At 38.7% G+C, this 22,461-nt stretch overlaps 1 protein-coding gene across 2 annotated transcripts in view; it reads left to right on the top strand.

Moving 5' to 3' along the window:
* arhgef25a (Rho guanine nucleotide exchange factor (GEF) 25a) overlaps nt 1-22,461 on the top strand; it is a 135,322-nt gene that overhangs the window by 92,252 nt on the left and 20,609 nt on the right. For both annotated transcript variants that reach the window (XM_017707953.2, XM_017707960.2), the window contains 5 exons: nt 10,194-10,318; nt 11,449-11,515; nt 13,367-13,470; nt 15,610-15,679; nt 21,933-22,022. In XM_017707953.2, coding sequence (XP_017563442.2) covers nt 10,194-10,318; nt 11,449-11,515; nt 13,367-13,470; nt 15,610-15,679; nt 21,933-22,022 — 456 coding nt within the window. The remainder of the gene's footprint in view (nt 1-10,193; nt 10,319-11,448; nt 11,516-13,366; nt 13,471-15,609; nt 15,680-21,932; nt 22,023-22,461) is intronic.

The raw sequence follows: 22,461 nt of genomic DNA on the forward strand, positions 1-22,461 counted from the left end.
TTCTTGTCCTTAAGCTTTTGTGATTGTTCTAAACAACTTGTAGACTTGCCTGTGAAGTGATTACTTGTAGATGTTGTAGACAACTTAAGGTTTCTCCTATGTGATGTCGACTTGTTTCTGTAGAGGATTTCTAGACTCTCTATGGCATACTGACCAGATATCTCTGCAGAGACTCTTCTATGAAATAAAGGATTGCAATCAACTTGTACTTTGTGTAGAAGACCTGTAGATTCTCCAGGACCATAATGACTTCCAGTAATCGTAAATGACTTCTAGTTCTTCTGGACAACTTGTAGACTCTCCTGTGAGATAATGAATTGGTGTAGGCACCTTTTTGCCTCTCTCATGAGAGGATGACTTGAGGATACTTTAGTTAGATCAGATGTGGTACGTAGACCAAACAGTTTTAGGGGATCTAAGAGAAAGACAAGAGAGAAAAATATCAGGAAGGATCTAAGGAAGGTGTAGGCAGAGTTTGATGATTAAGGGGCTGAGAAAGGCTGCAGAAGCAGTGATGTATGTGTGTGTGTGAGAGCGAGTGTGCTGTGTGAGAAGAGCCAGATGGGACAGAGCGATGGGTCATTAGTCGCCAGGCTGCCTGTTACAGTGCTGACTCCAAGAGCGAGAACACACACTGATCAAACACAATTCACACACACCACCTGAGCTCTATGTACACACACACACACACAAAGCCCACACATCTTCACTCTTCAGCTGAAGCTGTCGGGAAGACAAACAGCTCCAGACGTCACACCCAGCATCACCCTTAAATCCTTTATGCTGGATCTCCTATTTTGGCTCAATGGCAGTTTTCTCTGAACTATCACCAGCATCAACTATAGCCCTAAAATCACTAAAGGTACTTGACTGATGAACTGTAATTATGACCCAGAGTGCAGCTTCAAAGCAGAATAAAATAACTGTAGTGATTTTGATCTAGAGCCACCACTCAGTATGTGTCTCCACTTGAGGTAACTACTACTACCAGATGCTAGAGGTGCATTATTAATAATAATTATTAAAAAATTCAAATGGAAATTTGTAGATTAAAATAATGGGCAGTGTTTACAGCCGTGTAAGTAAATGAGCTAGAAATATGATTACAAATGTGATGACACTCCTATGAGATGTCAGCAGTCTGTAGTCTAGATGAGGTGTAGACTCTCTTATGATATGAAGACAAAGTATCTGTAGTATCTCATATGTGACAGCGACTTGTAGTCTCTGTAGACAGCTTGTAGAATTTCCTATGACATGGCAACAGGAAATCTCTGTAGATGACTTGTAGACTATCCTATGACATGACTTGTACTCATCGTAGACAAAATTTTAACCTCTTATATAAGATTTGGGGATGCTTTGTTTGATTAGGGATCCAAAATGTTTTTTTTCATGTGTAAACAACTAATACTGATTTTTATGCTTGTTGCAAGTGAAAATATACAAGTGGTGCTTGAAAGTTTAGAATTTAGAATTTTCTATATTTCTGCATAAATATGAGCTAAAACATCATCAGATTTTCACACAAGTCCTAAAAGTAGATAAAGAGAACCCAGTTAAGCAAATGACACAAAAATATTATACTTGGTCATTTGTTTATTGAGGAAAATGATCCAATATTACAGATTTGTGAGTGGCAAAAGTATGTGAACCTTTGCTTTCAGTATCTGGTGTGGCTGTCCCCTGTGCAGCAATAACTGCAACTAAACATTTCCTGTAACTGTTGATCAGTCCTGCACACCGGCTTGGAGGAATTTGAGCCCATTCCTCCATACTGAACAGCTCCAACTCTTGGATGTTGTGTGGTTTCCTCACATGAACTGCTCGCTTCAGGTCCTTCCACAACATTTCAATGGGATTAAGGTCAGGACTTTGACTTGATAACATTAACTTTATTCTTCTTTAACCATTCTTTGGTAGAACAACTTGTGTGCTTAGGGTCGTTGTCTTGCTGCATGACCCACCTTCTCAAGAGATTCAGTTCATGGACAGATAATTTTCCTTTAGAATTCTCTGATATAATTCAGAATTCATTGTTCCATCAATGATGGTAAGCCGTCCTGGCCCAGATGCAGCAAAACAGGCCCAAACCATGATACTACCACCACCATGCTTCACAGATGGGATAAGGTTCTTATGCAGGAATGCAGTGTTTCCTTTCTCCAAACATAATGCTTTTAATTTAAACCAAAAAGTTCTATTTTGGTCTCATCTGTAGCCTTCTGGTCTGTCCACATGATCTTTAGCAAACTGTAGACGAGCAGCAATGTTCTTTTTGGAGAGCAGTGGCTTTCTCCTTGCACACCATTGTTGTTCAGTGTTCTCCTGATGGTGGACTCATGAACATTAATATTAGCCAATGTGAGAGAGGCCTTCAGTTGCTTAGAAGTTGCACAAAGGCCTCGCCTTTGACCTCACCAACCATTACACGCCTTGCTGTTGGAGTGATCTCTGTTGGTCGACCACTCCTGGGGAGTGAATTTCCTCCATTTGCACACAATCTGTCTGACTGTGGATTGGTGGAGTCCAAACTCTTCAGAGATGGTTTTGTAACCTTTTCCAGTCTGATGAGCATCAACAACTCTTTTTCTGAGGGCCTCAGAAATCTCCTTTGTTCAGGCCATGATACACTTCCATAAACGTCTTGTGAAGAGCAGACTTTGATAGATCCCTGTTCTTTAAATAAAACAGGGTTCCCACTCACACCTGATTGTCATCACATTGATTGAAAACACCTGACTCTAATTTCACCTTCAAATTAACTGCTAAACCTGCAGGTTCACATACTTCTGCCACTTACAAATATGTAATATTGGATCATTTTCCTCAATAAACAAATGACCAAGTGTAATATTTTTGTGTCATTTGTTTAAATGGGTCCTCTTTATCTACTTTTAGGACTTGTGTGAAAATCTGATGATGTTTTAGGTCGTATTTATGCAGAAATATAGAAAATTCTAAAAGGTTCACAAACTTTCAAGCAACACTGTATATAAGAATGTACTCCAAACTTCTGTAATATTTGCTCTAACTTAGATGAAGCAAATCAATGTTGTGAAAGTGAAATCTTGTCAACTGCATTCAATAATAAAGACAGTGTGGAGCTTTTGTTACATAGTGATAGAAAACACAGATCACAGAAGGCTACTCAATTCCATATGCTGATCCATTTTATCAAGACCAACAGGGACAGACATGCACACCAACTATTCTGGGGTCAGATTGTATGAGTTGACTGGGGACAAAGGCAAAGACTCTGAATATACTGCTGACAGTATGTTAGGCAACACTGGGTTAATACAATAATACATTTTCCTGGTGCTGTTATGTTCTGATCTAGTAGGATGACAGAGTGCACGTGGTGTTTGAGGTCAGACATTGGCCTGCCCTGCTGTCTTAAAGATCTGAGTGCAAAGCTCCCCTGGAATTAAAATCTATAACTGTGTGATTACTAGTCAGCATCCCACATGGCTTGTGTTCACTTAGTCATTAGACCAGTTATTTTTCCAAAGCTCACCTCTAGACTTTCCAGTGTGTGTATCATGTGATGTGGGAAATGCACCAGGGTGTGCATGTGTGTGTGTGTGTGTGTGAGAGTGCAGAATGTCTGCTGTGCTTTTTGTTGGCTGCATGCTATAGACATGACTCTAAAAACAAAAACACATTTTGCCACAGAGACAGGATTGTTTTTAATACAGTGTTAGGATATGAGGTCATACATATGTCCCACAAGTATTACATACAGTATATATGTAAGTACTTGTGTGTATCTGTCAGCCTATATTTACCTGTATACATTTTTATTTTATTTATTTGTTTATTTTTACAGTTTTGGAAGTACAGCTGTATGAAACTACAATATGGGAAATACAGTCTAATACAGTTTTCTTCATACACTTTGTCCAGTTATTATCAATACATTTATGGTGTTCAGATTTGGTTTTTGGATTCTGTTTTTTTTTAGACTCACTAGCCTAAAAAGTTCTCTGTTCATACTGTGGGTGGAAGCATAGGTATGAAATTCTTTGTACACACTGTACAAAACCGGATAAGTTGCTGTTGTTGATAATGATTTTTGTGGTAGAGTGGATGTCCTATATTTTATGTTACTTTTACCAATAATTGTCAGGACAAATGTCATGCTGTTTGATGTCATTATATCTTATGTCAAATGCTAATTTTTTCTGTGTACTCTGGTTAGCTGTCATGACATCAAACATTATGCCATCTGTAATGATAATTAACGGCAGGAGTGACAGTTATATTATTCAACAAACTCTGTCATGACAACTCGAGACAGCGTGTGACTTCTGCCATGATGTGTTTATGGCATGTTAATGTTATGTGACAGGGTTCAAGTCAAGTCTTGCCAAATAATAATATGTTCCATATATGTTAGATACAGGCACGTGCCGCACACTGGTGAAGAAATATGATCCCAGTGTTTATTGCCAGCATGATGTGATTTCAGTGAACATCAGTGAATTACAGTTTCACTTTAAGCCTGAATCCCTGAGTCACCACACTGACAACACCCTGCAGAGAGAGAGAGAGAGAGAGAGAGAGAGAGAGAGGTAGAGAGAGAGAGGTAGAGAGAGAGAGCAGTGAGAAGGGTTAGGATGTCCTTTTGGAGGAAGATTAAACGGGATGAAACATGTTGAGTACATATTAAAATCTCACGTATTACCTATTAACCCTAAAACAGAGAAAGGATGCTGAGATAGAGATACAGACAGAGAGAGAGAGAGAGAGAGAGAGAGAGAGTAGTTGTGGATTAAAGATTAGAGTATTCGGGTCAGTCTCTCTTGGGTCGTGCCCTCATGAATATTTCTCTGTTATTACTGTAAATTGCAGAAATCAAGGCTGCTTGCTTTCAGCCTCTATCCAGCATCTGCCTGAACAGGCTGTGCAACATACTGCACTTTGTACTGTCCTTGCTAAAGGGCTTCATTCCCCAGCTTTCTTTACCTGCCTCAATGCTGCCGGCAACAGCACTCCAGTGTGAGTTTATTGTTTGTTGGCTGATGGAAAATTCCTGAATGAATGTATAATCACTCCAGCAATTTGGCCCCCTGGTCTTCAAAATGGAGGGATACTGTGAATGTTTTCAAACAGTGTGTTTTATTTCAACCTTGTCTTGCTTTTCATTCTAGCATCTAGGTGTTTATTCTAGCATCTTACTTACCTGCCATATTACCCCACTTATCTAACTGTCACCACTGATCCCTTTCTCTGCCACTTTACACCCGTAACTGCTGCTGCACTCAGCACTTTGACTTTAGACCCATACTTTGCACATTGTAAGATTTACAGGTATGACTGTGTGTGTGCGTGTCTGAGTGAGTGATGGTAGGAATGCATGCTTTATTTTATTTTATTTTATTTTGTTATATTTTATATTTATTTTATTCACTACATGTAAATGTCTGTCTGATACTGTGCACTGTGAGCTCCTGTAGCCACAACCAAATTCCTTGTATGCGTAAGCATACCTGGCCAATAAAGCTTGATTCTGATGCTGATACAAATAGGAGTCAGTTCTTTACTGGCTCAGTGGGAAGCAGTTGAGTGTTTAATTCTCCTGAGTTTTCCCATACCAGACAGTAAAAGAAATAAGGGAATGAGGCTGGGATAGCCTCTGCTTCGCTGTACCTAACTTTAGAATAATTTCCTGCAGGAAGCACAACAAGCCCTGATCCCAGCTCTTTATTAAAATGTTTGAGTGCGGAAAGTGGGCTTCTGGGTAGAAAAACAAGGCCTGCAAATAAAGGAGGGAACGTGAAGGAGAGGGATGTCTCCTGAGGACTGAGCCAGGGCACATCTGGAAATGATCAGAGCTGAGCAGAACAGCCAGGAAACCTGTCAGCTAAGTAGGGGAGCACTCAAAGCATACACACAACATGGCACAATGCGACACATTGCAGCATAATGCAGCACAATGTAGAACAGTGCAGCAAAGTGCAATACAATGCAACACACTGTAGTTCAGTGCAGCCCAGTGTGGCACAATAGAAGGCACTGTAGTACAGTGCAACCCAGTGCAATACATCAAGCACAGTGTAGCACATTGCATGACAATACAGCCCAGTGTGACGCAATGCAGTTAACCATTGTAGCACAATGAAACACAGTCTAACATAGTGCAACACCATGTAGCACAGTGCCACATAATCTAACACAATGCAACACATTGTAGAACAATGTAACACAGTGTATCAGAGTCCAGCTCAACGTAGCACAAAGCAATCCAGTGTAGCACAATGCAAAACATCACAGAAGAGGTCTGCCTTCCACAATGCGTTGCAGTGCAGAGCTAGTTTACAGTGTCACATGCAGGAGTGAGCAGTTAACCAGCAACATGTATTTGTATCTGAAATCCTCTAAACATGTTCTTAAAAGAAGCAACCAGTCACATGAAACATCATGTGTGGGATACAGAAACACCAGAACCTTCAGACAGTCAGGCAGTCACAGCTGTGGAAAGTGTTCTTAATAAAGGTGAATATGTGAGAATAAGAAGGCAAATCTGACCTACAGCAGTCATTTTCAGTTATGACTAACTCAGATGGAAACTAGTTAGAAAGGTTTGTGGGCAGGAGCGGGACAAATCTTTTAGGTTACGTGCGGGAACGGGACAAACAGTAAAAATATTTGTGACAGTGGATGGGAGCAGTATAATAACTTGATGGAGCAATGCAATACCACAATGCAAAACAATGTCGTACAATGTAATATAATGTGGCACATTGCAACAACAAAAAAAATTACTATAATATATAATATAGTACAACCGATGCAACAGAATAGGACACTATACTAAAAGAGAACTTGAACCATGCATTGTAACATACTACATTAATAAGTGTAATTGTTATGTAAATATTTCTGAATACTGGCTTTACATGCATAGAGATTTACAAATGCTCTTTGAAATGTTGCAAATCCATAAACATATCCATGCATACTGAATGCCAGTTTAAATAACAGTATGAATAACAGTAATTTTGCCAGTTCTGATTTATTTCACGTATCTTTTCTATCTCACTCACAAGCCTGTATTACACACAGATTTTCTTTGTCACCCACATGCCAACACACACACTACAGTATGTTTAACATCCTCATTCTACAGTCTTGTACTCACTTATTTAATGTATTTTTACTTTGAAGCCTAAACTGAAGGCTATGACTTCTAACCACATCCTTTCAGCCTGAAGCTAATTTTTACCCACACTATCATTTTAGGGATTGGTCACTTGTTGTGTGTAAAAAGACAATGAGGTTTCAGTGTTTCACTTTGCTGTCTGCATGTAGCTGAAGAGGTGGTTGCTGAAGGCAAAGGCCTTTCCTAGAAAAGCTCAGAGTAATGAACAGAGAGAGAGAGAGAGAGAGAGAGAGAAACCGAGAAAATAGAGAATAGAGTTGTGCTCTCAATCACAGCATCAATACAGGAATCTCTGTGTGTTTTATACATAACATAACTTTAAAGCCCCAAATGGTTCTAGGGCCATCTCAGGACTCAGTGCAGAGTTTACTTACAGCAACAACGGCACACTGACATACAGACATGTTGTACATTTTGGTATTTTCAGCAGTGTAACAGTGCTTGCACATTGTGGAGTGGATGCTGAAGAATGAGTATAGACTGAGGTTCCGGCCTTCGTGTGGATGGTTAAAGATGTTCTTCTGGCGTTCTTCTGCTCTTCCGGCGTTTCTTCTGAATCAAGAATTTTAATAGATATTACGTATTAATAGTCTTCTCGGGCAACAACACAGACTGACCTGGCAGCTGGCTGAACAAACCTGAAACAAGATTGTTATTTCTAAAAATCAGAAAATGTGCATTTAGACTCAAAATAGTCATAAGACAAAAACAATAAACAAAATGAATTTGCTGTAATCACAGATGGGGGTAAAAATAATGGGCAGAATTTCCCACTAGTGTGAACACTGTCTCTGTTGTCTGCATAAAGGGGGAATGAGTCCTTCCTCTTGCTTGCCAAATCCATGTGACTGAATCCTCTCTGGTTGAATAAGATTTTTACAGTTCTGTAAAGCTTGTCCAACCTCACAGTGAATGCTATGAAAGTGCACACTTGTGGGCAGAGCATTGGCTGGTCAATTGAGCTTCATTGCTCCAGAGAACACATTTCTACTGCTCCACGTTTGGACATTTTCCACCACTCTAGCTGATGCTTGGCACTCTGCATGGTGATCTAAGGCTTGTGTATGGCTGCTCCAAAGCATCCCATTCTACAGCCAGTGCTTTTCTATGAAGATTAGTTGGCTGTGTGTGCAGTTTAAACCCTGTGTCAGCAATAGGTGTGCCTTAAACTGCCAAAGCCTCTCATTAGAGGGGTGTCTGGATACTTTTGGACATGTATCTGTCAGCTGGCGCAAGAAAATCCTCTGGCATTAGGTCTGAGACATTTGGATGAAAAATTAGATGAAAACTAAAAGGGCTGCAGAGGAACTGCAGCTTTAGTAATTGATTAAAGAACTTTCAGCACTCAGAATATACAGGATGCAGTTGGTTAACGTGGCTTTGTCTTCAATGTTCATTACTTGAGCAATGCTTCTGTACAAGTTTTACTCATGTTATCCCTATTTCTAGGCTGACATCTCATTTATATTACTTTCTCATCTCTCTTTTGAGGATCATTAATTGACTTTTGAAAGCTAAGCTTGACTTACTTGTCCTCAGTTTACCTTTGAAAAATGTGTGTTAACAACAAAGACAGGAACTTCCTTGTACTTCCCCTCTGTCAACACATTACACAACCCAACAAGGCCAAATGGATGTTCATCATCAGAAACATGAACTATGGCCCAGAACAACACACACAGTAATAAAAGGCTCAGATTGCCAGGGAGTAGCGGTAGCTACATTTGCTTACCCTTAAATGGATACTTAGCATTAAATACATGCTAGTGATCTGTGGTGAACCAATACTACTGGGGCTAAGCCTACAGTTCAGACTGTAAATACTAGAACTTATCAAAAATGAAGGAAAAAACCCAACTTAATGAGAAACCTAATACCTGGATTTCAAATACACTGTTAGAAATAAAGGTTTTGTGCAGTTACATTATTCCATTCTAGATTAAATAAAGATATTTGAAGCTCATAAAAGATATTCCATATGCTAGCTAGCTAGACTATGGTGACAAATCTAGGACTTCTAGAAGTTGGTCCTGCTCATTGTAAATCAAAATGTCATTGGTCAATTCTTCAGTCACTTCCTAGTTATGTGGGTGGTTACACAGACATGTAGGGCCTTCAGTCCTGTCCCTGAAGGCCTAACCAACGGTAGAGCATGCTTAGATGCATCCACCTAGATACCACTGTAAAAAGCCCTGATTGGACCATTTTAAGACTTCAATCTGTTATTTTCTGCTCAGACCTTAAGAATGATATTACTACAAAGTTTAAGTGCAACAAGAAACATAATTCTTTCAAATAAAAATGAGAAATATCTTTATCTATCCTGGAAATCATTAAGCTTTAAATTAAATATTTCTTCTGAAGAAGAACCCAGAGGATTCCCCACTGCTAGCAACCCTTGACCTCATCTATTTCCTCCTGTTTTTTTCAAACATGTTATAAACCAGATCTCAGACTGTAACATATATTTTATTATATTTATATATTGTATTTAATGCCCTGCAATGGACTGGCGACTTGTCCAGGGTGTATCCTACGTTCTGTCCGATGACAGCTGGCATAGGCTTCAGCTCCCCCCACGACCCAGAAGGATAAGTGGGTTAGAAAATGTGTGTGTTTATTTTATTTTATTATTTTGTAATTGTTTTGACAGCTTCACACTGTTGTAGCAGTTGTAGATCAATTTGTGTATAAACGGTTGGTCGCGAACAACCCATTAACAATAAGAATGACTGCTGAAAGATACTTGCATTAAGGGGTTAAGCTTGATAAGCCTGTTCTGCCTCCCTCTCTATTTCTCTCTCTCACACTAATGGTGTCATGATTAGTGGTAAGCACAAAATACCTCTTATCATTCAGTCACTGTCACCAACAGAGCCTGAATGCTGCTCTGCTGTCACCTAGGCAACCTGCACCAAAACAGCAAGACAACAGGAGCTCATCTCTCTCTCTCTCTCTCTCTCTCTCTCTCTCTCAAATGCATTTCGTAACTGTTTCATCACTTGTTTTCTCTCCTTCTCCGCAGAATACACAATCTTCTAACCTGCAGCTAGAAGACAGTGGCTCTGTGTTGGTGGACGACACTTCCAGTCAATCGTCAGCCACTATAGACAGTGAGGAGGAGAGGAGGAGTGCCTTAGAGAAAAGCATGTATGTGAGGACTCTGTTAGCACTATTAGCCACCCTGGGTTTATGATCCATACCTATGAAGTACAACTGTTACTTGACTAGAAAAAAGGGCAATTAACATTATCAATGAATCGCCAATGAATTAAAGTTCTCCTACTGGTCTTTCTTACAGTAAGCAGCAGAGCCTGTAGGATACAGAGGACAGACACACCCATTCATATACAGTACTGTGCAGAAGTCAGACACCAGACTTCACTTATTTAATTGCTGCTCAAAATGGCCTTAAAGTGCAAGAAAACAACAGAAAACATAGCTTTAACAGACAATTACATAGAAGCCTCAACAACTGAACATAGTATCAAAGTTTTCAGCATTTAGTGTGTCTACTCTTCAGCTTTATTACAGCTTCCATTCATTTAGAGAGAGACATCTGCAGGGATATTTTTCCACGCCTTGAAAGTTCAGTCCTAGAAGTTGGTTATAATTTTTGCTTCTCATGATCCAAGTAATCCCGAACACATTCAGTGATGTTGGAATCTGGAAGGATGTTTGATGGTTGTTAGAAGTCCCATGTTCTCTGCTCTGTATAATTGAATAACTTGTACTTAAAGGCCATTTTGCCTGGAAATTAAAGGAATGATAGCTTGGTGGTCTCATTTGCACAGTATTGTGCATTTTTTGCCACATGTTTTTTTATTTTTATAATGTAGTGTTTTTTAAAGCATTCATAGTCTTTTTTCAGTTATTTAGAAATATTTGGAAGGCAATTCATGCTTTTTGTTTAATTAAGTCTACTTTTATTGTTTGGCCTTTTTAAAAACTCAAATTTCTTGATTATTCTGATTACTGATCTTCAAAATAATCAGTTTGTTACTCAATGACTGGTAAAATCAATACTGATGGGAATGTAGATGTTACTGCAGTTCATAATCCTAACTCAGCGGTGATCCTGTTTGAACACTGTGGTTAAATAAGGCCTAATCCTTTCCCTAAATATTTGCCACATTGTGTTTGGAGTGCCTAATTGAAATGGCTGTGGATGCTACATCAATAATGCTGTTATCTCCTCTGAGTGAAAAGCAATGCTGGCAGCATTATTTTCACATCAAACAGATGAAAACTCTCTTCATCTCTCCCTCCTCTCTCTGTAGGTATGTACTCAAAGAGCTGATTGAGACAGAGAAATTGTACGTAGTTGACCTGGGACTCATTGTGGAGGTGAGCTACAGAATGTCATATTACAATGAATTATTCTTAGATTAAATATCCTACACATACTATTATTAGTTAGACCTTATTTAAAAGATAGGGACTTTATAACACTTACGTAAGCATTGAATAACATATTTGTAAAACAATACTTGAACAGCTCCTGGCAGTACTTGCAAGTTAACAAGGTGTTTTACAAAGTAATTGGCATTGTATTGACATAAGGGGCCTTAAGCTAAAGTGCTGTTTGTTCTATTTGCTATACTGTTACGAAGTATCATTGCTAAGTAAAGAAATAAAGCAAGGGCCTAGTCAAAAAACCATATATCAGTTATAGGGAAGACTTTAATGCCCTTGAACTTAAGTGTTCATTTTCATACATCATTTCCCATATGCATGAATATACATATACATATGTGTATATATTATACACATGTACAAATTCTGAACCTGAGTCAAAGTAGATACCCCTGGTAAAATATTAGCCTAATAGATATTAGTTCAAATAGAAGTGTAATTCTGTGAGTTTGTACAGTTGTTACCTTATTTTGATGAACAGTTTCTATTAAATAGATCTGTATGGCGGCAGACATGAAAAGCAGAGTTACTTGTTCACATCTGCATATACACAGGCCTCCTTAATAGAATTCATACTTTTTTACTTTAACTCAAGTAAGCAAAAATGATATGTACAGTCATATGGAAATGTTTGAACACCTCCGTTTAATTATGCTTTGATGATTTTGTTGATATGTTAACTCATCTTCTACAGAAAAAAAGTCATTTTTTTGCCTTTTTTTTCCTACAGTTTCTACTTTTGTGCTGAGCTTACCCTATATGCTTTTCCCTTAAAATGTTCAATTAAGCTTGCTTAGCAACTTGCGATGCCTTGTCAGTACAATATCATTCACTTCATAGAACATATTTTTGTCACTGTACAATTATTGACATAAGGTGCCCATAAATACTCAAGTATTGCTGATATTCAATGCTTATACATGTGTTATGTAGTCCCTATCAAGGTAGCCAGATAATTTAACCTATAGACAGATATTTGCTTTCTTAATTATATACATGAAGTTAAATGTTTTAAATGTTTTGAGCATTTTCTTATTTTTGTACTAAAAACTGATATTTGTTACACCAAGTAAAATGATGACGTTTTAAATTATGTATGCTTTTTTCTTATTTTTGTGATTATTTTACTGTGTGCATGTGGCTTATAGCACTCAGAGTAACACAGAACGATCTAAGGGCTTTCAGTAAATATAGGTCTGTTGTTGTAATACCCAAATAAAAATGATTAAGCTGTAAATATGTTCTTGATTTTCTTATCTTTTAGATTAGTTTGGAGTTTATATATGGGAGTCTGTAGAGTTGTAATAGAGCCTTACACACAGAGATATTGGTTTACTGATTTCAATATATGAACATACCTATTGCTCACAACATTCTTAATAGTTTTAATAGAGCCTTACACAAAGTTGTGGCACTAATGTTTCTCAATAACATTAAGGCCATTGGCAAGAATAAACAGAGTTTTGGGATGACTCCAGAAACAGCTAAAAGCGGATAAGGAAGGCATATGTTTCCATCTCCTAGAATCCTACATTATTTAGAGTTAAATTTTCCTAAATATTTGCTTAAGGATGACAGAACTGAATTAAAGCAAGCTACAGTTAATGTAATAAGTCAACATTACGTCTATTCCATACTGTTGACAGCACATATTTTTGCAAAGCAATGGTTGGCCTCATTGCATGTGCAACATTATGAACAGATAATGTAAATGTTGTGTTTTGGAAGTGTGACTGGAGTGATTTAACATGTTGTTGACCGTTTCTCTGCAATCTTCTGCAGGGCTACATGGCCACTATTAATGCTAAAGGAGTTCCAGAAGACATGAAGGGAAAAGATAAAATAGTGTTTGGCAACATTCACCAAATCTTCGACTGGCATAAAGAGTGAGTAGTACTCTAGAATCATACAGAGAAGTTTGAATACCTTCTGTCGTATTTCATGCTTTTTTGATTTTCTACATGAAAATAAGTTAAGACAACCTTTAGCATGCAGTTTCTCTTTATTTGTTACATATTAGAAATATTTGGACAAATAGAGGATCATACATATTATTTAGCATAAGAAAAAGCAAGGGTGGGTGAATCCTTGTTCTAACTACTATAGGTTCTACTACCACCACAGACTTGAAAAAAAGGGGAAAGGGGATGGGGGGTATTCAGTTGCTTGCAATTTGCAGCCTCACTGCTAAATCTTATGCACTGCACCTTTAAAGGGTATTTTGAGACATTTTATTCAATATTTTACTGTTGCCTTTGCTGTTGATCACCACTTTGAAAACAGGAAGCATTATGGATATTAATTTTTTTATTGCTGCTGTATGACTTTCTCAGTCATTCAGAATCATCTCTGTTTATCATTCTGGACACATCTAACATTTCTTTTTTAAATATATATACTACTAATAATAATTTGTAATATGCAGGGATATTTTTCCACTCCCCAAAGTTCAGTCTGAAAGGTTAACTGGGTATTTGCTCCTCAAGATCCAGTGAATTATAATTAAATCATGTTACACTCTAATTATAATTATTTGAAAGGTGTGAATGTTATGTGGATACAGGAGTCAGACGAATGTGGATAAGAAGGCAAACCAGGTTTAATAACAGAGAGCAAAGATCGGGGTCGAAAACAGGCGAGGTTCAAATACCAAAAAACACAGGCAACCAAAATCCAAGGAGACGACAAAAATCGTAGTCAATAAACAATCCAAAAAGTTGAAGGTACAAAAAGGGTGAGATCCAAAGGCAGAGTCGAAGAAACAAAGATAGGGTCATAACAAAGAATCATAGACACAAAGAGAACGCTCAGTAGGAAACAATACTTCGCGCTGACTCTATCTACAGCCCGGGCTTCAATACTAGTTAAGTAGGTCATCCTGAACAGGTGTGTTGAGTCAGTAATCAGGAGACTGTGAACGCTGGTAATGACACAGGCAATTGCCCATAGTCATGTGATCTCCTGAAGCCTTGTGGGAAATGGAGTCCGATTCAGTTTGAGGTGTGACAGTGAAGTTGCACAGGACTAGAGGACTAGCATATTAGAATAATTTCATACATTTATCTGCAACCATAAGTTTATATTATTGAACACATTGATCAAAGTTAATGCTGTATGCTGTGCATTACAGGTATTTTGCTATGCTTAATGGGCATAGTTAGGCAGAATGTAAGGCTTTTATGAAATGGTAACAAAATACAATGCAATAAAATGCTTATATTCACAATCAGTCAAGCAGAGTCAAAGGTTAGTCTGCACAAATTACAAGTCCATTGTAAGTGTACATTGTAGTGTAATCTGTTGCACAGTTATATGATAGTGTAAGCTGTAGTGTACTGTGTCACACTGTTAAGCTGTAGTGTAATGTGTCACAATGTTAAGCTGTAGTGTAATGTGTCACACTGTTAAGCTGTAGTGTAATGTGTTGCACTGTTAAGCTGTAGTGTAATGTGTCACACTGTTAAGCTGTAGTGTAACGTGTCACACTGTTAAGCTGTAGTGTAATGTGTCACACTGTTAAGCTGTAGTGTAACGTGTCACACTGTAAAGCTGTAGTGTAACGTGTCACACTGTTAAGCTGTAGTGTAACGTGTCACACTGTTAGGCTGTAGTGTAACGTGTCACACTGTTAAGCTGTAGTGTAATGTGTCACACTGTTAAGCTGTAGTGTAACGTGTCACACTGTTAAGCTGTAGTGTAACGTGTCACACTGTTAAGCTGTAGTGTAACGTGTCACACTGTTAAGCTGTAGTGTAATGTGTCACACTGTTAAGCTGTAGTGTAATGTGTCACACTGTTAAGCTGTAGTGTAATGTGTCACACTGTTAAGCTGTAGTGTAACGTGTCACACTGTTAAGCTGTAGTGTAACGTGTCACACTGTTAAGCTGTAGTGTAATGTGTCACACTGTTAAGCTGTAGTGTAGTGTGCACTTCTTCATTACAGAAAACATAATCACTTTATAGTAACACGTGAATGACCTCAGACTGACTTTACCCCTTCTTCCTCACTCTCTCTTATATGCAGTTATTTCCTGGGTGAGCTGGAGAAGTGTGTGGCGGAGCCAGAGAGATTGGCCCAACTCTTCATCAAACATGTACGTCTGTCACTCTACCAGTCTCTCTGTTAGTCAGTCTGTCTGTGTGTGACTTTCTCTCTGTTTCTGTGTATGTGTGTCTTTATTTCTCTCTCTCTTCTTTCTTTCTCTCTCTGTCTCTCTCTGTCTCTCTTTCCTAGTTTTTATCTGTCTCTCTCTCTCTCTCTCTCTCTCTCTCTCTTTCCCTATAGTCTCCGTCTCTGTGTCTCTCTCTCTTTCTCTCTGTCTTCCTGTGTCTTTCCCTGTGTCTCTGTCTCTCTCTTCTCTCCTTCTCTCTCTGTGTCACAGTGCCAGGATAGTTTGGAGTGAGGCTGCCATGCTTGCTCTGTGTGTTTGTGTAAAGGAGTAAACAGAGCTGAGAAAACACACACTGGCCCCGTTTATCCTCCACAGTGAACATACTCTGTTTGTGTCCCTCACACACCTTCCCTCGCTGATAGGCTGTGTGTGAGAGAATGTGTGTATATGCATTTTTGTTTTTTCAGGACAAAAGTGCTCAGAATTTGTAGGGGAAAAAAAACAAAAAAAACCTTACCCAACACAATGGTCTTAAAATGATCTTAAAAGTTTTTTAACAAAACAAATACTTTCATTTACTCAACACATTAAAGGCAAAAGCATTTTCTTTCTGTTCCTGCAGAGTCGGCTTAGTTTTAAGTCAAAATGACCATACATTAAAGAAAAAATATATATATTTAACAGAAAATTACACAGAAGCCTCAAAAACCTATAAATAATTAAGACTAAAATATAACATCAGATATGTGTCCAGTCTTTAACTTTATTACTGCTTCCATTTTTTTTTGGGAGACTTGCTTTTATTTTTACAAAAAGGCTGCAACGATATTTTTCCACACCTCCACTCTGTTCAGTCTTAGAAGTTGATTGGGCTTTTTCTGCGTCTCACATTTCAAACACATTCAGTTGAGGTCTGGACTCTTTGGTGGGCAGTCCATTATTCTGAGAACACCACCAGCTTCTTCTCTTTTTTTTTTTTGCAAAATACACATAACGTTGAGTTGTCTTCTCACGGTGGAAAGAAGAACAGAGGAATAACTGTGGATTTCTTCAGATCTGAAGCAAGAATAGTGCTTGATTTTCTCCTCTCTCAAAAAGATGAAAGCTGGTGTTCCAGGTCTTGCAAGGTTGTTAGGAGTCTCATTTTCTCAGCAACTTTTAAACATTTTGTATTTCAGCTTTGGAAACATCTGTTTTTTCACTTACTTTTTCTGTCATGTTCCCCTTCGTTATGGATTATATTTCATGTTTATTCTCCTTAGAGACATTTCGCTTAGCCATGTTAGATGCACATGAGAAAGAAATTCGTAAGGCAGCTGAGGTGAATTTGCGTAGTTGTTAGCGTGAATATTAGTGTCTCTTTGAAGAGGAACAGTGAGAGCTTTGAGAGCAGCTTTTGTGGAGAGACCTCTGCTGTATCTTGGTTTTAAGATGGAAGGAGGCAATTATACAGACAGTAGGTGCAAAAAAATGAGTGCACAGATTTAAGACTGGTAGATTAGGTGTTATATTTCTGTGTGTTGTACTTGCTATTTGGCTTTTGTGTAATTTTCTGATAAATATGTTTCCCTCTTTTCTGACTTTTTTGTTTTTTTGACATTGTTTTGATTAGAGATGAAATAAACAAAAAGTTGGTCTATGACTGAGTTGTTTGATTCCGTGTTGTGACCTTCCTGTGTATGTACATTTGTGTGAGGATGTGCGAGCATGCAACTCTGCTGGCTCACCTCTATGAAGACTCGTGGGGTCAGGAAGCCCGAAGGAAAAAACAGGCCGACAAAAGCAGCCAGGAATAAGAGGTGGAATAATAAACACAGGCAGCGCTCTTTGATAGCATAGCTTCATGCACAAAGCTGGCCTATTTCTGGAGCTCAGGATGTGCACGATGTACAATCCTTTGGTGCAGAAAACAAAAACACGTTGTTCTTCTGGAATGGCCGCAATGTTGGATTTTGTTTGTTGGGGGTTGGGGCAGATGTTGGCAGGCATAAAGACTGTAAAAGGAATTATACTCGCGTTAATTTGCTGGGGTAATTTCTTGATTACTGGCATGTGGTGTGATGTTTTTGGTGGTTAATTAAAGCGTTTTACTCAAACTTGAATGAGTCGAGTTACAGTATGGCACCGTGTGCATCTCGCTGCCCTCTCTGTGTGTTTTAATAAGACTCAGCCCTTTGGGTAATTAACTTAAAAAGGCTTGAGGGGAATAAAGAAACTCGTAACAAAAACCTAAGAGCGGTGTCAAACTGTGAAAACAGGCAGACTGGGACATCCGGCCATAATGAAAAACAGAGAGAAGTGAGAGGGGGCAGGGACGGGAGTAAGTTTTCTTTCTTTCACCCCCTTTCTCCCTCTCTTTCTTTTTAAAAATGGTCCCCCTTTATCTCTATTTCTTTCCATTTCCTAGCATTGTTACTTTTTGCTTGTCCTCTGTGATGTTGCAGAGGTGGACTGTAATGCACTTTTTCCAGGGTATTTTTTAAATCAGATACCTGATATTCCAGGAGATAGCAGTAAAATTTTACCTCAAAGACACAAGAGAAGAAATGTTTGATCATTAGAATATCTCGCAGGACTTAGACTTTTGACACTTAGTTACATTTCAAAGCAAGCATTTTGCACTTTAATTCAAGTGAAAATGTAAATTTAGCACTTTTACTTGAGTGATGTTTTATTAAAGTATCTCTACCTAACTTGTATACTTTGTCCACCACTGAGCAGCTCTAACACATTGGAAGCACAGCCTGTAGTCTGGTTATGGAGAATGACAGTGGGCCTGAACACTTAATCAAGATGTAAACCAAATAAATAAGCTCACGTGCAATGGAATATTCATGACTGTACTGTGAAGTCGTCTTCTCTTCTAACCCACTCAGCATGAGCTGAACCGTCTCTAGGCAACACTGTACGTGTGTGTGGTGTGCTTATGTGTGTGTGTGTGTGTGTGTGTGTGTGATCCAGGTGTTGTCTCTCAGTACCTGGCTGCAGTCAGGTAGACTCGCTCTGGTTTCTGGTTACATTGCGGATAAAGTGACTGAATTATGCATGACCTCATGCTCATACTATATTAGAGACCCGAGTAGCTGTATAGTCGCGCTCTCTCTCTCTCTCTCTCTCTCTGTGCCCTCTCTTGCTAGCCTTGCTAGTTCCCTCTTTCTAGCCATCTCTTCTAATCCTTTTCTCTTTCTCTCTCTGTTTCTTCCTGTTTCTCCAGTTCTGTCTCTTCTTTTTCTCTTTTTCCTTTCCCCCCTTACTCTTATCTTTTTCCTCTCTCCTTCTTTCTCTCCCTCTCCCAATCACTCTCCTCTCTTCTTTCTTTCACTGTCTTTCTTTTTCCATTACTCTTTCATTCTGTCCATATATTTTAGCTTTTCTCTGTCTATCTGCCCTCTGTCTCTCACTTCTCTCTCTCTCTCTCTCTCTCTCTGTCCTATTAGTACAGTATGCTGCTCCTACTGCAGAGTCAGTATCAAACAGGCTCATTTAAAAATGAATAGCAGTTTCTCCAGCAGATGACTGCATTACTGAACTCGCAGTTAAACATTTCTCTCTCTCTCTCTCTCTCTCTCTCTCTCTCTCTCTCTCTCTCTCTGTCTCTCTCTCACACACACACACACACACACACACACTCTATTCCTCATTCCATCACTGTCATGTGTATTGTACTGAGAGTTTATAGTGTTCTCTTTATGCCCTCTTCATACTGCTTTGCCTGTTACTATTGTGACAGTAGTCATTTTCTATATTGAGCTCTGATCCATTTTCTCTTATATTGCTCACTGATTGTATTATTGCTTCTTCTGGGGTGAGACATCCATTATGCAATATGATTGGTTAAAAGTGTTGCTGTATGTGATAGCAGTGTGTTATTTGTTTACCTGTGTAATTTTCTGACCGAAGTCCATTACATGTCCAAAGGTTTGTAGACACCTGCTCATCAAATGTTTTGTCTGAAATGAATGGTATTAACAGTTAGTCTTTGTTTGCTGCAGTAACAACATTTACTCTCCTGGGAAGTCTTTACACTAGACGTTGGAACATTGCTGTGAGGATGTGATTGCATTCAGTTACATGTTGAATAATTAATCCAGAGGTATTGGATGGAGCTCCAGCACTCCAGAGAACACAGTTCCACTGCTACACAGCCTAGTGCTGGGGAGCTTTATATCTCCTTAGCATTAAGCATACAGACCTAAGGCCCGTGTGGGGCTGCTCCTGAGTGCCTCATTTTATTGGCAATACTTTTCTTTAGATATTATACAAGCTGTATGTGTGCAGCTGAACCCCTTTGTCAGCAATGAGTGCATTGTGTAATAACATTAGCTGCTTTGCTTTAACTGATGAAACAACAGATTTTTGCTAAAAAAAAAAGTTTAATTGTGCTGATAAATGCTTTTTGACTTTCTGGTCAAAATAAATTTGCTATGGTTGACACATTGTTTTTTCACTACTCATAATTATTTTAATGATTATATTTTTATGGACTAAGGTTGGAATTCGAACATACCATTTTATTGAATTGTGTTTTGTAATGATGTAGCGGTTATTTTACAACAAAACATTTTGTCTGTTACAGTTAGCTCCACTTATAAGCTAAGTTCTTTTGCATTCCTGCCACTTTCAGCTCAATTGCTCATAAATGACAGGAGCAGGAAAGCCGCTGCTAGGATTGTCACTTTTTCAAAAGAGAATGACCACATCACCCCTGTCCTTCAGAGTCTTCACTGGTTGCCCATTACATTCTGCATTCAGTACAAAGTTCTCCTTATAACATATAAAGTTCTGCACAGTCTGACTTGGCAGAGCTTTCTCATCTACATGTCCCATCCCGTACTTTGAGATGGCAAAATCTAGGCCTTCTTCATTAAATTGAGCGTGGGATAAGCGGCCTTGAGCATGGGAAAGGCGCTATATAAATAAAAGTGATGATGATGAAAGAAAGTTAATGTTTTTATTGGTAGCAATGATTTATAGTTTAATCGTGGTCATTTATGTTCAGTGTTATTAAGGGACCTATATCATGGAAAGCCAAATTTACCTTACTCTGTTGAAATGAAAGGGTTGATTGTAGTATGCAAACACTAGTAAGGTTTTAAAATGTACTATTCAATCTATATGGACAAAAGTTTTGGGACCACTACACATTACATCTACAGGGGTTTTTATGACATCCCATTTTAAATCCATATGCATTGATATGGAGTTGGTCCCCCTTTTGCAGCGAAAACAGCTTCCACTCTTCTGGGAAGCTCTACAAGATATTAGAGTGTGTCTGTGGGAATTCTTACCCATTCATCTAGAAGAGCATTTCTGAGGTCAGATGCTGATGTTGGAGTGGCTCACAATCTCTGTTCTAGTTCAACCTGATGGGGTTCGATGGGGTTGAGATCAGGGCTCTGTGTGGGTCAGTGACTTGTTGCAATGGTGGCATCCTATTACAGTACTATGCTTGAATTCAATGAGCTCTTTGGAACAGCCTATCCTTTCGCAAATGTTTGTAAAGGCATACTGCATGGCTAGGTGCTTGATTGTACACACCTTTGGCAATGAGACTGAATGAAACACTTGATTTCAATGATTAAGAGGTTTGTCCCAATACTTTTGTCCATGTAGTGTATATGGAAGCTAAGCTGCAAAACAGCCCATTTTTAATTTATTTCTGTAATGTCACACCAAACCACTGCATTTATATATATATCCATCTTTCAGCCTACAGCAGTTTACCTCTGTCCATTCACGCTGAAATTATAAGGAGTGTTTTGTGCTTTTTTGAATGAGGCGCAATAGAGGGCAGCCAATCGGAACAGAGCTCATTTACAAGCATCAGTCTTAAATGTATAGTATCACAAACAGCCTGTGCAATTCTAAGGGATGAAGAGAGGCTAGAAAATTGTCATATAAAAACAAATAATGCTGTTTTTGGTACGACCTGTGACAGACTGGTTCAGGGTATTTCCTGCCTTTTGCCCATTGACCGCTGAGATAGGCTCCTGACCCCTCCAACCCCCCAACCCAGAAGGATAATCGGCTTAGAAAATGTGTGTGTGTGTTTGTTTGTGTGTTTTTGGTACATAAAAGCACAAATATGAATGGACTTTATAAATAGTATGAGTTGGGCCCTTTAAGCAAAACAGTGTGTTATGTTTCACTCTGTCACCTTTTCTCCTGGTTTACTTACATATTTTCAGAACGATGAATGGAGTGAGTAAATTGCTCTCACCTGTTTTATTTGCAGGAGAGACGTCTTCACATGTATGTGGTGTACTGCCAGAACAAGCCAAAGTCAGAGCACATTGTGTCTGAGTACATTGACACGTATTTTGAAGTAAGTATGTTTTAAACCTCCAAACATATATGCTCAGATGGACAGAAATATGGTCCAGCGAAACTCTCCACTATAAACAAGCCATAAATGATATAGGGCTCGTCACAGGCCCATCTGCACAATCATGGTCAATATCCTCTCTCATTCTAAATATGCTTTCTTACATGAGTCACCCTCACCGGACAAACCTGTACCCTATCACTACTAAAAATGGAAGAAATGGAGGGATGTGCAGTCTTCAGCTTTAAGTGACACTAATGTGTTTGTCTCAGCACTGTGACAGTATAATTAGTCATTTCACTGCTGGTGATGTGCTGGGGTTTGTGAATGGATTTCTGAATCAGAAGGCAAATCTTTGACTCTTTGAATGACAGTAATAAGGCAGTAGTCTTTCAAAACATACTATAATGGATACTATAAATGTCACTGAAGGTTAACT

Source organism: Pygocentrus nattereri, chromosome 9, assembly GCF_015220715.1.
Source record: "Pygocentrus nattereri isolate fPygNat1 chromosome 9, fPygNat1.pri, whole genome shotgun sequence".
NCBI classification, from domain to species: Eukaryota; Metazoa; Chordata; class Actinopteri; order Characiformes; family Serrasalmidae; genus Pygocentrus; species Pygocentrus nattereri.